Raw genomic sequence first — 17,587 nt, 5'->3', positions numbered from 1 at the left:
TGTATGTATTAGGAGAGACATTTTCTATTTTGAAAACTATGGGATGGCTAAAACGGGTGGATTTTGCTTGTTTATTTCTTATTCCACAACTGAAACTTTCACAATCGGACTGCACAGATCATATTATAACAAAGAAAATGTTTGCATTACCTTCCTTTAATGGGAATTTCAAAGATGTTTTGGGGTTGAGGCCAAATGACCATTTTGACCTATTTCACCTGCTGAAATAGCAATCTTTCTCATATTATAAGCGGTTAAAATGACAGATTTGGGATAGTTTAATGATTTAATCAAAACTAAACAATTACAGTACACACAGCCAAAAATGCACTGCACCAAACATGAGCAGTATAGAAAACATGTCGCTCATTCGAAAAAAACAGAAAAGCCACAAAACATGTAAATAGTGACTTGTCCAAAAATACAGTATGGACAGTATATACAGTAGGATATGTAATACTGAATACTTACAAGAGTGATGTGATCAGTGTCTGTCAACAGTACTCGTCAGATAAGATAAACACGCAGAGCCAACCCACTATTTGGGGCCAGACTAAGTGAGAGAAATTTATATGTACTGAGATAATTCAATAAAGTGTTTGTTACTGTACTGTATTTGTCACGTGTGTGGCGGCGAATTACACATGCGAGTACGCCCGCTGCACTCAATGTATGCGTCTGGAGTGAGAAATGTTTACTGTATCTCCAACAGCAGAAGTGAAAAGAAAAAAAGTTGGCCCAAAGATGAGTAGTCCACGGTTTTTATAATTACACCAAATCAATCATGTTTCCCACTAGCTGACATTCAAAAAAAAATGTGGATCTTGGGATTTTACAAACATTAACAATGAATGTCTGAGGTGTTGTTGGTTTTTTTTCTAGATGTGTGGTTTACAATACACCATCATGGTAAAAAAAAAAAAAAGGGAGAAAGAAACGACTGCCGATATCTCAGCCACCTGACAGCCAGAGTTCCTTGGCTTATAATTTTACTGTGTGTTAAAAGTGTTTAAGGGTGTAGATATAAGAGGAGCCCCCCTCCCCCAACTTCAAAATCAGTCCAATCCCTATGAAGGAATCCAGACATCACCCCAATGTGAAATATCTTGCATACAGTCAAGTAGGAGACTCCCCAAAATAACCAGCCATCTACAAACAACTAAATGTGCACTTGTCTGAATTGAGAAAACCACTACTACAAATATCATTTTCAATATTAAGATTCAACTTCTGAAAACTTTCAGGCAGTTACCACATGTTAGTAAACAAGATGCTCTACAATGTTTTCTCTATCAGGGTTGTTTGTTCTTCCATTTTAATTCCTCAACTAGTATAAATGAATTTGGGCAACTCAGACAGCATTTAATGCAGTAATGATTGATTATGGTGTATTAGCTGTGCACACAGTGGCTGACAGAAGGATGATTGTGTCATCTAGACCTGCTGTGGGCTGTGTGTTTTAGAAGCTAGTAAAAAATAACAGCATCCTAAGGGAATTCTCCTTCCCTGCCCGTACTGTATATGTATACACTAGCACTGCTCTTGGACACGCCAGACATAAGTTGTTTTTACTGTGCTTTATGCAGTTGAGATTTAGAACTGGCAACCATGTACAGTAAAAAAGAAACAAGCACAACGCTGTTTCCACTGTGTACCTCTGCTGTCTGGATCTGGAAAAAGAAGAAGAATTGAGCTATAAAACCATTTTCGTCTCCTTTTCCCTTATGAACATAGTGCACCGACTCCCTCTTTACAAAATAGACACACTTTGGCGTCGAGTAGAATTCTCGCATCTCCCAAACCATCACTTTTCAAAGGGACCAAAAAAAAAAAAAAACAATCACAAAGCGCAAGCCATTTGCATCACTTTAGATTGGGTAATCATTTTGTACGCATAACGCACCCACGTGAGGGGCTGACCAATAGTGTCAATTTTGCCAAACAATATCAAATTGAACAAATGTTGGAGGTTTCCGCCCGACGTTTTGAATTCTGCAATGTGTGCTGTGATAAAAAGCCGCGCACTGCAGTGCACACACTTGTAGATCACATGAGCCATATAAGCGAGTTTTTGTTGCCTTTGGCAACTTTCCCGGTCCGTCAGCCATTCCTTCTATACCTTGCACAAAATTACACGCATACACACATAGTACACAACATTCCACTTGGCTTCTATTTTCTATTCCCTGGCCTTGACAAACACTTCCTTTCTACCCTGTACTCATTTGCAAGTTAATGTCCATACATTCTTGAGGCAGTTGTAATTTGACTTTGGTCTTACAATGCATTTTTTTTGTACTGAACAGAGGCTCTGTCTTTTTTTCTCCTGTGTCCTAATGTCGAGATGTTTGAAAAAATACTTTGTTTTCCAAGTTACTCTGATCGATCACTCAAGTTGTTTGTCCACCGTTTTCTGAAGTACGGTATTGTGAGACCACCTTTAACTCTCTTGTATTTCCAGCCCGTTTTTAATCTGTCTGCTGTTGCATTTCCTCGTCCGCTCATTCAAAGAAAACTTTTCGATGTGAATTATTTTAAGGATGTGCTAAAAAGTTATGTTAACCAGACCCCATCATTTCTCACCTATCACATTTTGTACCAGGCTAAGACAAATATTTTGAAATTTAATGTTGAGTGGACACGTGCAATTTGTCTTTGTTTTGTGTACGCGGCCGATATTTATACGTCTTTCCTGTTCAACAGAGGCAATAGTTAACCATGACTTTAAACGTGCCGGGTCTGGTGGTGATGGCAGCCTTCTACCTGCTGATCCTGGGCACAGGCATTTGGGCTTCCATGCGTTCCAGGAAGGAGGAGAAAAAATGCAAAGGAGATGGAATGGAGATCACACTACTTGCTGGACGGAACATTAACTTGCTCGTGGGCGTCTTCACCCTGACAGGTAATAAAAAGTTGCTGGCTTATCTGTGGGAAGACAACAAATGATAGATATTTAAAAAAATAAAAACTGTCTTTGCAGCCACGTGGGTAGGAGGAGGTTTTATCTTGGGTATAGCGGAAGCCACGTACAATCCAACATTGGGAGCAGTGTGGGCTCTCATGCCAGTGCCTTATGTTGTCACATTTTTCTTGGATGAGTAGAAGTTGTTTATACTGAAGTCACAAATTGAAAAGTTCTCCCCTTTGTGACAAATGTCTTCTGATTCGTAGCTAGGCCCGATGATAAACGACGCACTTGCACACAAGTGTAGAAGCTTTGAAATTAATAGCAGCAAGGAGCAGGAAATGCCGGTAAAATTAGATGCTAAATGGAGTGCGTTCTTCTGTGCGTTACGCAACAACAATGCCCCCCCCCCCCTATGTAAATGGAACTTATGCTGCACATTTTTAAGAGGGGGGGGGGGGGTGATTTATAAGCATTTCATTACATGTTGCAATATGATAAAAATTGTCAGCAAATCAACACAAACCATCTCATACCGCGTTTTGAGGGAAAAAGACAAACAATGTTGTTGTTTTTTTATTTATAGTAACAAGTGCTGTTGAGTTCTGACAGAGCCTCAATTTCTCCACCATCGGCCATCTGACTGCACCAAACTATAAAAGTGTCGCTCTGTTTAAAAATAGGACCAGGAGAAATTAGTTTCGGGTGGTAATATGAGGCAACAGGTGCAAAGTGATGACTTGAACCAAAGAGACCTCTAATCGCTGAGAGATACACATGCACATAAACATTTGCAACAGGTGATGTGACCTGCTGGGACAATGTCACAATAGCTGGCACAATGTGAACGTTATGTGAGATCGGGAAATAAGAGGTGCCATGTGCTGTTCTTGACCGCTATTGGCTACGTTGGACTCCTGTGTTCAGCTGATAGTATTTTCTTATCTCGAGCAGGGGTCTCCAACTTTTTTGAAACCGAATGCTACTTCTTGGCCTCTGATTAGTGCAGAGGGCTGACACACATTTGAAACAATAAATCTTTTTGCTATGACTAATAACTGATATGAAGTTATGCAAAGACATTTGTCACGTTATCGACATAATTAGGAAATAGATAAATACTGTATCACTAATACATCTCTGTCAATGTACAGTGCAATCTTATTGCTTGTACAAGAAAATCACTGGTGAGTTATTTTGGGAACAGGCCCATGTCCTACTTATGTGATCCTTGAGGCCTACCACGTGGGTGACCCCTGATCTAAAGAGAACACTTGTTTTCCTTAACATCCTCATGTACTGTCATCATTCTTCTGAACCCCCTCTTTGCCAATTTCTATTTTTGCGTTCCTCTGAGAAAATTCTCAGCTCTTTCTGTTGCACTAACAGCTTTATTTTGCACCAATGCTTTCCGTTCTATTCCAGGTGGCTTTTTCTTTGCAAAGCCCATGAGAGAGAACAAGTATGTGACAATGATGGATCCTTTCCAGAAGAAGTATGGGAACTTTGTGAGCAATGCTCTGATCCTCCCTGCACTGATCGCTGATGTTCTGTGGGTGGCACGCACACTTGTCAGCCTGGGTGAGTTCCTTCATACTGTAGAACTGCATGTGTGAAGTAATTATGTGGACATCTGCCGTGCAGGCTTAAACAAATCCAAGCACACAATGAACAGTGCACTAGAAAAACTACAACTGGACCGAATGATTATTGTCAGTAGTATACATAGAACTACTGAAGTTAGATCCGTATTGAATTAGGTCATACCATTGATGTAGTGGTAGTCAAATGTCCATGATGGATCCCTGAGTGCTTATTCCTGCACTTGTTGAAACTACGCCCTCCAGACTAAATTACGAGAATTTACACTTGTATGTTAACTTGTGAAGTCCTTCCACTGGTGGGTGGTGAGGGGCCGGGATCCCTCAGCTGACAGACATACCCAAAATAAGTCAAGGACAGCTCCTCAATTATAAGGGCATGGCTTTTGTACATGCTCTTGAAGTGTAATGAGAATGCTAAGACACCTACATTTATAAACAACACGCATGTCAACACTAATCTCATTACTTGGCAAAAGTTTGGGATCATTTAAAAAAGCCGATATTTATAAAAGAAAAGCGCTTTTATAATGGAAGAACTTTGCACATTATGTTGGTGAATCATTTTGGCCAGGACTTTCATTAAATGCTACCCACGAAACACCAATGTGAATCCTTCCCAATAAAATTAGTAACAGGGAAAGTCATTTCAAAATGACAGTTATGTACAGCAACAACGGAACTAACTGAAGAGTGATAATCGGATGTGATGGTCCGGACTGCTTTGTTACTGCTATTCTGCTTTGTAGGTGGTGACCATATTTAAACTTCACTGTCAAGTACAATACAAACCTGTGTATAATCCGCACCCCCAAAATCAATCTTTAAAACTTGTTTTTCTCTGTACCCATGTATAATATGTGGCCTTATAGCTGGTATCCATAACTATGTTTTTTAATGCTCACATAACAGTCTCACTTTACATTATATGACATGATGGGTTAAACTTGTCCTCTTTTTCACTGTTTGGATCAAACTCCTCCACTCGCACTTTTCCTGTTTTGAAGAGAGCAGCAGGAGTGTGTGCGGAGACAAAAAACAGATTGCTTTGTTCTTAATTTGAACATATACAGCAGTTGCACTCAATTAAACTGTGTTCATTTTATTTGATTATTAATTCAGTTTGTGATGCAATGCCTGAAAAATGCTGCAACACGCTGTCGAAAACAACTTCAAAATGAAAAGCGTACTTTGGCATTGATGTCCATGTATTATTTTGTTGGGTAAAGTTTATTTTGAAGTTGGCCTTATCGCATTGGTAGCGTGATGAATAGCATGATTTTTGCCTGCTACCATGCCTAGCTACTGTCTATGCACTGGTAAATGTCTAAACAAGGTGGATATATTTGTGTCATATTAACACCCATGTATAATACTCACCCCAAATTTGGGAATACTTTTTTGGGGGCGTGCCTATTATGCACAGGATTTTAGGGTGTGTTAAACATCAAATGAGCCCAGGATGCATGGAAGGGTGCATAAATGTTTGACTATAAATGCTCTAAATTGTCCAAGCTGATCTTTTACATTCATGAACTGATCAGTTATTTTTGTGAGTGATCCCAAACTTTTTAGGGTCAGCATTGGCAAATGCATTTTAGTACAACTTCAGTCGCGGTGCTAGGATTTTGATGAAATATTGCATTGTTTCTTTGAAACAATATTTTGCACTGTAATTCCTGCTGTCATTTCTGTATGCTTTACGTTGCTGTGTGTGTCTATGTAGGTGTGGATGTAGTAAGTGCTATGATGTGCCGTGCGAATGGGTTTATGAGTGTATTTAATGTTTTTGCGTGTGTGTTTTAACGCTGTCTTCTTTTCCAGTGGTATTCTAAAAAGGGGGTTAATCATCGAGCAGCCTGTTGATTGTGAAAGGTGATCAATTATTCAAACCAGTTTGTTTGTATCATGAAAAACGTTTCTATTTGACTGATTGCTTCAATGCAAATGATATGCCTTTACATAGCTTCTTGTGTGTGCGCGTGTGTGTGCGTGTGTGTCTGCGTGTGTGTGTTTGCGTGCGTGCGTAATGTTTATACATGTAATATCTGTTTGAGTCACCATGGAAGCGCTGTAAACTGTTCACTGACACTCCACAAAAGGAATGTTCTTGAGACATATGTCCAAAGTAATTAAACCAATTTCGTCTCTGGGTAGACACCTCACTCCTCAGTAAAACCTTCTGACATTTGGATGACCGCTATGAACAGAACAGAAGTTTGTCAGCAAAAAAATTAAAAACAAAATAACAACAAAAAAAGCACCAATGGGATTAAAAAGTCAATCAAAAAAATTTTGTTAGGCAAAATTCAACCATTTACACCAAGCATCATGCATCTCCTTATTCAGTGTAAGAAAGAATTTTGCATTTAAGAAAACATGCTGTCAGTCGTCATCCAATATCAACAGCCACGGTCAAATTTCCACAGGGAAGGAAATTGGTATCGGCCACGTTTGAAAGTGGTGTGTGTCCTTGTATGTGTGCGTGTTTCTTGCCCCACTCAGCGTGTCCCTGGGTCGGGAGAGGATCTAAAAACAACATGGGTGTATTTAAGCAACCCCTATTCTCTGGCCTAACCTATGAAGCCAAAGGGCCCCCTGATTCTCATTCCACCATCTATTTTTATCCTAAAATTAGCGCCGTGCTAAAGGGCACAGCTCGACACACAAGGAGGATGCCACAAAAACTGTAAAGCATACCAACCATGAATGCTTGACAATTCAGTCAATGCTACGTCATGGCCAGCCTTGGCTTCGGTAATAAAAGGATAAGAATGTATCCAAAGAGATTGAGTTGACATGTGGCATCAGTACATATATAGCTTCACTTCCCTTCTTGAATATAAATTCAAGAGCGGACTATGACTGCCAGTAATACAAAATAATGCAACGTGACATTCAGTACTATAAAATACAGACAGGCCCTTCCTTCAAGTGAAAAATACTCTTTCCGGAAGAAAACTGGTACCATTTCTCGTTCAAGATTGTCTAAAAGTCATCTAAAAACGAATTATTGGACCTTTTGTTCCATCTTTTGGCATATACCTTACCACCTAATACTGGGATTAAATCAAATAGCGACATCATTGAGACGGGGATTTTTTATTTTTTTTTTTAAATAAATAGAGGTGGCTGTGGTGTTTTGGAGTTTCATTTTCTGCCACTCACCACATGTGAATGTGGAGTACAGAGTGACTTAGACTGACCCCACCTTGAACATTTTGGCATTTAAGCGCCAAGTGTGAACTGCCGTCAAAGTTACGTAAAGGTTAGTTGGTAAGGGGTCCCGTAGGTACGTTAAGACTAGTATTACTAATGCAATGAATGGGAAGAGGGTAAACGACGTGGCAGTCAAATAAACATCAAACACCAAGAAGCGAGAAATTGTTTTTTACAAAAGTGGGATGGGGTGGGCACGGTAGGGCAGAGGGTGGTAAGTAACGATAGATGGTGCAGATCTGACACTTCTCTGTTTAAGGACATTGTTGTGGTGTGGCTGCAGGCTGCGGCTGGGGGGACCCTGGCAAGGTGGGAGAAGAAACAGTAAAGGTAGTGACGTTTTGCTTGCCTTGTTTGAGTAACAAGATTTTCTTGTTTTTAAATTCACTTATTGACATTTACTCATTCTTTACACATGCTGTTTCATTACTTTCGTAAACTTCTGTTTTTTGTTTGTTGATTTTTTTCTTTTTTTAATGATCAGTGTCTATTGAGGGTTATGGAGTCACAATCAATAGGCTGCTTCTGGTCTTCTGGTTCTGTTTTTAATATCATTGCTTTATGTCCACCTTTTGCAGTAGGATTTATTTTTGAGATGTTTAATATAATGCTATGCTAGGCAATTGTAATATGTGGTTGTTCTTTTCAGGATATGAATTAAATATGACCAAATAAATACGTTAAAAGTGGATGCATGTATGTATATGTATGTCTGTATGTCTGTGAGAAGGAGAGAGAACGATTTAAAAGCAAAAGAGGGGTTTAGAACATAATAATAATTTAATCCCATCACAAAAATGTGTTGCATGTGTCTCCAGTGATGAATGTACGTTGCACCATGAACCTGCTTGCCTGGTGCTCATCACAATGCTGTTTTGTTCCAGGTGGAACTATGAGTGTGATCCTTGACCTTTCTTACGGCTACTCCATTGTCATCTCTGCCGTCGTTGCCATTGCCTACACGCTCCTGGGAGGGCTTTACTCTGTGGCTTACACAGATGTGATCCAGCTCATTCTCATCTTTATCAGCCTGGTATGTAAATGCAGAGACGGCTCCAGGACTTTTTTCTCTCCCGGGGTGAAAGGGGGGGCTGGACTGATACCGCCAAGCAACTTTTCTTTCGTTTGCAAATTGAAATAAACAGAAAGAAATAGTGAGAGCTAAACAATGACCAAATATGCGGCGAGAAGCACCGCTGATGCATGCATTGGTATGGGAGGAGACTTCTTTTCTTCCACAAGGAAATCAAGGGCAGGATCAGTTATTTCAGCAATTATTTGCCATGACTTGCTCTTAATTGAGTCAAATCGCTTTCAAATGATATTAGGCATTAACTACGGGAGTATTACGGGAGTATTGGCTTGACAGCAGAATATTTGTATTAAAAGGGTGACAGACTTTCCATTTGTATAAGGATTTTCAGTGAGGGACTATGTGGTACAGTAAATATGCCGACGTTTTGTGGTAGCCTATTTTAACTGCTGTCTTTAAGAATGTAGCCATCTAGGAACAGCTGTCACAGTGGCGCTTAGCTGCTATTTACTGCTCGCCATAGCAGTTCTGCGCATGTGGCCCGCATTTTGAATTAGCCCAAATAACGTTTGAACTGAAAAAGGTTCTGGTTCGTAACTGGAGCTCATGGACCAGCCCCCCCGCAAGCTATACTTAGTTTCTTTCCTGGAAACTTGTGACCATTGCGAGCCGATGCGCGTGGTAAAGTTGTTACATTAAATTTTAACGCCTTTATATTTTTCTAAAATACTTTGGGAAAGTTCAGCAGCCATATTTCTTACAGTTTTACAGTAATAGCGAAACATACTGCAACGCCACTTATGGTATGGGCCTGGAGAAACTTGGTTTGGATTCCTAGTTTCCAGTCAGACTTCCTCCACTGAGTGCATAATGAAATCAACTTAGCTTTGTGGTTGTGTACACAGTGGGTGTGCGTCCCTTTCCTGTTGACCAACCCTCACTCTGTGGACATCTCGCTGACGGCCTACAACCAGACCTTCCAGGCTCCCTGGGTTGGCACGGTGGAGCTTGATCGAGCCGGCAAGTGGTTTGACGACTTCATGCTGCTGGTGAGTCAGGGATCGCTTCATAAATATACACCGGACAGTAAAAATACATATCTCCTGCGACACGATGTACTGGATTTAAGATTTCTTGCCACAAAAGGATCTTGGAATGGATTTGATGCCAGCTGTTAATTTCCTGAGATGTGAAAAACAGTACAATTTCGTGCTGGTCGTGTTTGTGACAGGCTCTCGGCGGTCTAGCCTACCAAGCGTTCTACCAGAGGATCCTGTCGGCCTCATCTTACACCCAGGCTCAAATGACCTGCTTTGCCTCTGCTGCCTTCTGCCTGGTGCTGGGTATCCCCTCAGTGCTGGTGGGAGCTGTGGCTGCATCGACTGGTACATTCAACTCTTAATTGGACTCGCGGTGTAAAGACATTCAGGGCCTTTTGTCAGGAATGAGTTGAGCCAGGGCGACCAAGTGCAGCTTGGACCAGGATTTATTGAAGGGGAAGGGAGTTGGAAGGGAGTCAGGTGGGGAAACGAAGACACAAACGGGATAGAGACTCACGGCCAGCAAACAGACAGACCGACCGACAGAAGTCCACTTGGACACTTGGATACTAGGACAAGGATTAAAATTCTGACCGTGAGCCTCCAGACAGACCGAGGAAAACCGAACGACAGGAACAGGAACACTGGGCGCGGACAGGGACGGATCACAACAGTAGACACCGACAGGGAGAAATACACGGGCAGGGCTTAAATACACAGGGTAACAAGAGGAACCAGGTGACAGACATTACGGTAACGAAAGGGGTGTGGCCGAGGGAAGTGCAGGCGGCCCGTGCTCTGGCACGGTTGTGACAGTACCCCCCCCACAAGGGACGGCTCCCGACGTCCCAAAAATCCAATCCCTCACGACGGCACGCGGGGGGGCGGGTGGGCAGAGAACCGCACTCTGGCGGCGACTAGGGGCAGAGAACCGCACTCTGGCGGCGACTAAGGGCAGAGAGCCGCACTCGGGCTGCGGCGACTAGGGGCAGAGAGTCGCACTCGGGCTGCGGCGACTAGGGGCAGAGAGCCGCACTCGGGCTGCGGCGACTAGGGGCAGAGAACCGCACTCGGGCGGCGACTTGGGGGGAACCGAATCGCACCGCACTCGGGCGGCGACTTGGGGGGAACCGAATCGCACCGCACTCGGGCGGCGACTTGGGCAAACAAAACCGCAATCGGCGGACACCCGGGGAAACAAAACCGCAATCGGCGGACACCCGGGGAAACAAAGCCGCAATCGGCGGAAACCGCAATCGGCAGACACCCGGGGAAACAGAGCCGCAATCGGCGGACACCCGGGGAAACAAAACCGCAATCGGCGGACGCCCGGGGAAACAAAACCGCAATCGGCGGACGCCCGGGGAAACAGAGCCGCAATCGGCGGACACCCGGGGAAACAGAACCGCACTCGGGGGAAACTCGAAAGTCCGGACTGCACTCAGCGGCAAGAGTCACCACGCGCTGCAGCAGAGGGGGTGGGTCCCCGGACGATCGCGGGTCCGGCGCAGCTGGCTTGAATCTGGCGACGCCCGCGGGTCCTGCAACGCTGAGGTGGAGCCAGATGACGACCGCGAGCCTGATGACGCCGGGAGGCACTCCGATGGCGGCCGCGGATCCGGCTTCGCTGGAGCGAAGTCCGACGGCGGCCGCGAATCTGGCGTCGCAGATGGGCGAAGTCCGATGGCACTGGAACCTGCTCGGACGACGGACGTGGCTTGGGCGTCGCAGACGGGAGCTGGTGGTAGAGGAAGGTCCAAGCGCTGGTCGCTGTGATGGTCGGTGTCTTCTGTCAGGAATGAGTTGAGCCAGGGCGACCAAGTGCAGCTTGGACCAGGATTTATTGAAGGGGAAGGGAGTTGGAAGGGAGTCAGGTGGGGAAACGAAGACACAAACGGGATAGAGACTCACGGCCAGCAAACAGACAGACCGACCGACAGAAGTCCACTTGGACACTTGGATACTAGGACAAGGATTAAAATTCTGACCGTGAGCCTCCAGACAGACCGAGGAAAACCGAACGACAGGAACAGGAACACTGGGCGCGGACAGGGACGGATCACAACAGTAGACACCGACAGGGAGAAATACACGGGCAGGGCTTAAATACACAGGGTAACAAGAGGAACCAGGTGACAGACATTACGGTAACGAAAGGGGTGTGGCCGAGGGAAGTGCAGGCGGCCCGTGCTCTGGCACGGTTGTGACACCTTTTGCTGTTTATAGTGCTTCCTCATTTTTTATCAACTCTCCTTATATAATCGTTCCGTAGATTGGAACTCGACAATCTATGGACTGCCATCTCCATATGAGCGTGGCGAAGCAGGTTCCATCCTCCCCATCTCCCTGCAATACTTCACGCCCATGTACGTGTCTATCATCGGGATCGGAGCTGTAGCCGCCGCTGTCATGTCCTCCATGGACTCAGCCCTGCTGTCCTCTGCGTCACTATTCTCCTCCAATATCTACAAGAACATCATCCGGAAGCAGGTGCGTGTCAACAGCGTGTGCTCGGAGATAGAAAAGGAATTACCTGTGGTTTTAGGTATTGGAACTGATTATCAGCTAGCCCTCTATGCAATTATGTGTACGTAGTGCATTTTGCTGCTCAGATCATTAGCAAGGTCTGTTGAAGCTGGATAAAAATCCTGATCATTCATTCAGGAATCAGGTGTGTTGCAACAGGGAGACATAGAAAACTTGCAGGACACTTGCCCTCGAGGAACGAAATTGTCTGCCCGTGACAAACTATGTTGCTTTGTCATGGCCTCAAGACAACACTAGATGTTCCTTTATTCAAAAGCACGCTTTGAAGTGCGCTCCGTCTGTCTCCTCCCAGGCATCGGACCGCGAGATGCAGTGGGTGATCCGGATCTCGGTGGTGGTTGTCGGTCTGGCTGGCACTGGCCTCACCTTCTTGGACAGCAGTGTGCTCGTCTTCTGGCTGGTGGGCGTAGACATGTCCTACACCATCATGTTCCCTCAGCTGGTCTGCGTGCTCTTCTTCAAGGCGTCAAATGCTTACGGGGCCATCGTGGGCTTCCTTATGGGAATCATCTTGAGAATCCTGAGCGGCGAGCCCCTCATCGGCCTGCCGCCCATCCTCCGCTTCCCCAACTGCCGGCTGGATGCTGAAGGCAAGCTTACTCAGTTCTTCCCCTTTCGTACTACGATCATGCTCCTCTCGCTGCTCACCATCATGGTCGTGTCTTGGCTGATGATATTGGTTTTCGACAACGATCTTTTGCCGGAAAATTGGGATGTGTACAAGGCCAAACGCAAGCAAAGCAAGCCTCTAGAAGAGAGGCCCACCGAAGACAACGAAGAACTTGCCGTATCCAAGCAGCTACTGGACACCACCAGCTGCTGAAGGGCCTTTAAGGCAAAGAAATGGGCCGTGACGGGAGGCAGACAAGCTTGTCTGCTCGACGGGGTTTGCCGATGGCCATTAAGCAGCTGAGGTTTAACAGTGTTAATGGAATCTGGACAGAATCTGATTTTGTATCACATACTGAACAGCCCAAAATTGGAAACCCCTAGCACCCGTCTTTAATATCAGCTTCCTTCTACAATCAAACAGTACGAAATGTCAACTTAGCTTGTGTATGATAGTTACCCATTAACCAGTGTAGCATATAAGGTTATTCATTAAAAAAATCCAATTACTGAGCCTTGTTGTCAGCTAATCACACATCTCTACAATGGACAGAAGGAGCACAGCCTTTAAAAAGCATTTCCATTTGGAAAAGAAAGAAGTATGGAGTTTATTAATTGTTTTGTTTCGTTGATTTGTGTTATGTACAGATTTATAAAAATATATTTTATCACGCTAGCAAAAGTATATTGTTTGTTTTTGGATGCAAATGTGGTCCCTTGACTAAAACGCGCCTGCAACACTTTTTGGTTCTCTGCACAAATGTTCAGTCCAACTGGAGAAAGTAGTTAGCAAGTCCTTTATAGCTGATGTGTTGCAATTCGCCAGGCTTGTGCAGATTGTTTTACTTGCAACATACAGTCCAAATTGTCACTTTAGAAACAACGGCAAAAGGCAATCATTTTTTAATTACTCCCATTCAGTACAGTTAAGTTGTAGTATTGATTACACTTGTATTTGCATCAATGCCCCTAACCAGTTCATGTATGTTTGCATGATTGCACATCTTGTGAGCAACTTTATCAATGTTTCAATGTGTTGCATTGTAGCCATGCCCGTATAAAACAGAAAGGTGTACTGATTTGAAAATAAACTCAAGTGTCAACTGTTGTTCTTTATTCACGCACAATCAGTTACTGTATGTGAACATGCCCATAATGTGAATACAAACACCTCAAGCAGGACTGTCAACAGAGGCAAGCCAGTTAAAAACTTTCCATTGTATTCTTTTTGACAATGCTGTGACAATGAGGGGAACCGGGGAAACCGGGGAACCCCCTCCCCCCATCCCTCCAAGATTGTCCCACCCCAGCATGTCACATGCTGCTGGTTGTGCAATGTAAGGAAATATTCCAATTTAAAGACCCCATGCATATGTGATCAATACAAACACTATTTAAAATAAATTCTGGCATCTGTTATGTAACCTGTTTTGAGAGAATGTGCATTTTGTGTTTTCCTTTTAACTGATTATCCTTCAGGCATTGTATTGTGAGCCTCCAAACATTTTCTTGTATAAGGCACAACCTAAACTAGCCTTCACGTAAATATCACTGGAAACTGCTTTGCCCCCCTGATTTAATTGATGCCGTTGAACGTGTGTATACGGACCATCATGTTTAGTGGGCTCGAGGTCAACACTTGTTTCTGAATGCCAATTAAAACAAATTGTCAGATGGTCAAAATCTGTTTTCCAAAGACTTGTGGAATCAAAGCAGAACTCATTGCATGCATCTTTTTGAATAAATGTGAGTTCTAAATGTATTATACACTTGTACAGCTTAATCATAATTTGTACATTGACTCTTGTTATTTTTATATCAAAAGTGGATTGCCATGCGTTGTTAGTTTTAGAGGAACAACACAAACGTGTATTTGTATCTCAAGTGAACAAGGAGTAAAATTTACCCAGGATTTTGCTGAAAAAAAAAATGAATGTAGACCTGTTATCACTTTATGTTCAGATTGGCCTTTTGATTGGCCTGCACTATTCAGCAGTGTGTCACGTCGGAATTGTTAGCACAACGAACACTGCTCCCCAAGCACTACATGCAACTTAAGATATTCAGACATTACAGATGGAAAACTGTGCCTTACTAGTGTAGTTGCGTGACATTTACTTGATACCTTTTGGGGTAGTCATATTTTATTTCCAATGTTTTTAATTCTCCAAAAGTTGCCCATTAACATCCTTGACTGGTTTTAGTTTTATAATTTAAAAAAATGCTCTATTTTATTTCTCCCTCGTTGTCTGCATGTGGTTTTATACTATTATGCATGTCAGTAACTATGTATACTGAACCTTTGTGAAGGCTGTTCTCTCTTGTCGCTTGGCAAGGTCCTACTTTGTAATTGATTGATGTAAATCCCCATGGGGTAAGCTTCTGCGAGAATAAAAGCTGATTTAAAAATGACTACTGGTTACTATGTTTTCTTTGTCATGACTGCAAGGAAATATCTTGGGAACAGCAAAGGGGAAAAATGTAAAAGAGCTGAAAAATATTACTACCGGGCGGCTCGGTGTCGCACTGGGTAGCACGTCCGCCTCACAGCTAGCAGGGTGCGGGTTCGATTCCACCTCCGGCCCTCCCTGTGTGAAGTTTGCATGTTCTCCCCGGGCCCGCGTGGGTTACTCCAGGCACTCCGGTTTCCTCCCACATCCCAAAAACATGCTTGGTGGGCCGACTGAAGACTCCGAATTGTCCCTAGGTGCGAGTGCGTGTGCGAGTGGTTGTTTGTCTCTATGTGCCCTGCGATCGGCTGGCAACCGATTCAGGGTGTCCCCCGCCTACTGCCCGATGACGGCTGGGATAGGCTCCAGCACTCCCGCGACCCCTGTGGGGACTAGGCGGTTTCAGAAAATGGATGGATGGATGGATGGATGGATGGATGGATGGATGGATGGATGGATGGATGGATGGATGGATGGATGGATGGATGGATGGATGGATGGATATTACTACCGTATATTTTGGACTATAAGCTGGACCAGCTAAAAATTGTGATTTTGTTTTAGTTTCATACTTATATAAGCCACACCGGACTATAAACCGCACGTGCGCACGAGTTATTCACAAAGAAAGACACTACACAGAAAGCCCTTATAAAGTTCTAATCACATTAACATTTCATTGTAAACACGGAAGTAACACCACTAGCTGGGCTAAAGTTTTAATAGCATTAACATTTCGTTGTAAACACGGAAGTAACAGCACTAGCTGGGCTAAAGTTTTAATAACATTAACATTTTGTCGTAAACACGGAAGTAACAGCACTAACTAGGCGGGTAAAAAGAAAACATACCAGTCAACAAAGTGACTGAGAGCCATCTTTGTCTTTCTCCTGTCCACTGAAACCAGCAAAATCTTCCTCCTCAGTGTCCGATGGGAATATGCATGTAAAGTCGCCGCATGATCGCGTGAGGTTTTTCATGTTTAATTCCCATTTGTAAGAGAATATACACAAAGATGATTGTCAGGAAAGAGATGATTATTTAGGGACGCATAACTTTTATTAACATAACAGCACAACAGCGGAGTGTATAAGTGTATTAGTCATGAGAAAAATCACGGAAAAAAAACTATATAAGCCGCATCGGACTATAAGCCGCAGGGTTCAAAATTTGAGAAAAAAGTAGCGGCTTATAGTCCGAAATTTACGGTACTATATTGTAAATGAGAGAGCTCAATCATATGCATGAAGGTAAAAAAATAAAATATTTTTAACTTCAAAACATAGTGTTTGGGTTTGATTTCATGTCTCTTGGTAGTGTATTCCAATTCAGTCAGCATAACATCTTCATGCCATGTAACCATGTCGGCTTTAAACGCCGGGCTCCACTATTTGAACCAAGTCTTCAGACTTCACAGCCTTACTGGGTTTATATGTGTATCATTAGCTTTTTTAAAAGAAAAAAAATAATAAATGTATCCAGTAGCTAAACCATTCAGTGATTCGAAGAACAGTAGCAGTACCGCTGAAGTTCTGAATGAGCTGCAACTTTTTTTTTTACCTCAGTTTGTCTTGGGTTGGTTGAAGAAATTTTTGGTTCATCTATTGTTTGTTTTAGGCAATTGTTGTCTTTTGAGGACTACTCAAGTTGATCCACATAACTATAAGAGTCAATGTTAGCGTTCCAAAGGGCTGAATAAATAAAAGGGGGCCAAGAATTGACCCTTGAGTGACCTCATCCGTCAAGGGCTTTATATATACCAACTGCCAGACAGTGCAGAGGTTAGAACATACTTTTTCTTGGTTGTTGTTTTAGTTCAGTATGGTTACTTACGATGACAATGACAATATTTATATAGCTCCAAAATATTTCTGGGCTCAAGTGTCAGCCACAAGTAAGGCGCGTGTTAGATGGAAGGAAGTAGAGATTAAATGCTTGACTTGTTAAAACAAGCTGTGGTCTGTGAAACAAGCACTAATCCCATTTTAAACACACTGTGGGTTCATCAAAGACACCATAAACCCTCTGGTGCACTGCTTTTCAACCAGCAATGATTTTTGCAACTGTTTATTATTTGACCTCTTGACTGAAAGCCCTTTTCCCCTCCCATAAAACAATTACTACACAGAGTGCAAATCAAACTTCATTAAAAGAATAAATAAAGACAGGGCTTACTCTCTGGT

At 43.1% G+C, this 17,587-nt stretch overlaps 2 protein-coding genes across 5 annotated transcripts in view; one reads left to right on the top strand and one right to left on the bottom strand.

Annotated features, from left to right (window-relative positions):
* Nucleotides 1–17,587, bottom strand: part of LOC133151093 (multidrug and toxin extrusion protein 1-like) — a 306,257-nt gene that overhangs the window by 236,924 nt on the left and 51,746 nt on the right. The window lies entirely within an intron of this gene.
* Nucleotides 3,415–14,207, top strand: LOC133151773 (high affinity choline transporter 1-like). Of its 4 annotated transcripts, none has more exons than XM_061275083.1 (8): nt 4,402–4,486; nt 6,331–6,381; nt 7,985–8,055; nt 8,610–8,758; nt 9,664–9,807; nt 9,990–10,143; nt 12,071–12,288; nt 12,638–14,207. In XM_061275083.1, the coding sequence occupies exons 4-8, from the start codon at nt 8,618–8,620 to the stop codon at nt 13,166–13,168; spliced, it is 1,188 nt and encodes a 395-aa protein (XP_061131067.1). In that variant the 5' UTR covers nt 4,402–4,486; nt 6,331–6,381; nt 7,985–8,055; nt 8,610–8,617; the 3' UTR covers nt 13,169–14,207. The 4 variants fall into 4 exon arrangements, with proteins under 4 accessions (XP_061131065.1, XP_061131067.1, XP_061131068.1 ...); XM_061275084.1 differs by having other exon boundaries at nt 4,407–4,486; nt 8,009–8,055; XM_061275081.1 differs by lacking the exons at nt 6,331–6,381; nt 7,985–8,055 and having other exon boundaries at nt 3,415–4,486.

The sequence above is a fragment of the Syngnathus typhle genome, linkage group LG3 (genome assembly GCF_033458585.1).
Source record: "Syngnathus typhle isolate RoL2023-S1 ecotype Sweden linkage group LG3, RoL_Styp_1.0, whole genome shotgun sequence".
Classification (NCBI taxonomy): domain Eukaryota; kingdom Metazoa; phylum Chordata; class Actinopteri; order Syngnathiformes; family Syngnathidae; genus Syngnathus; species Syngnathus typhle.
The sequence above is the reverse complement of the archived record's forward strand: the minus strand, read 5'-3'. Positions and strand labels throughout refer to the sequence as shown.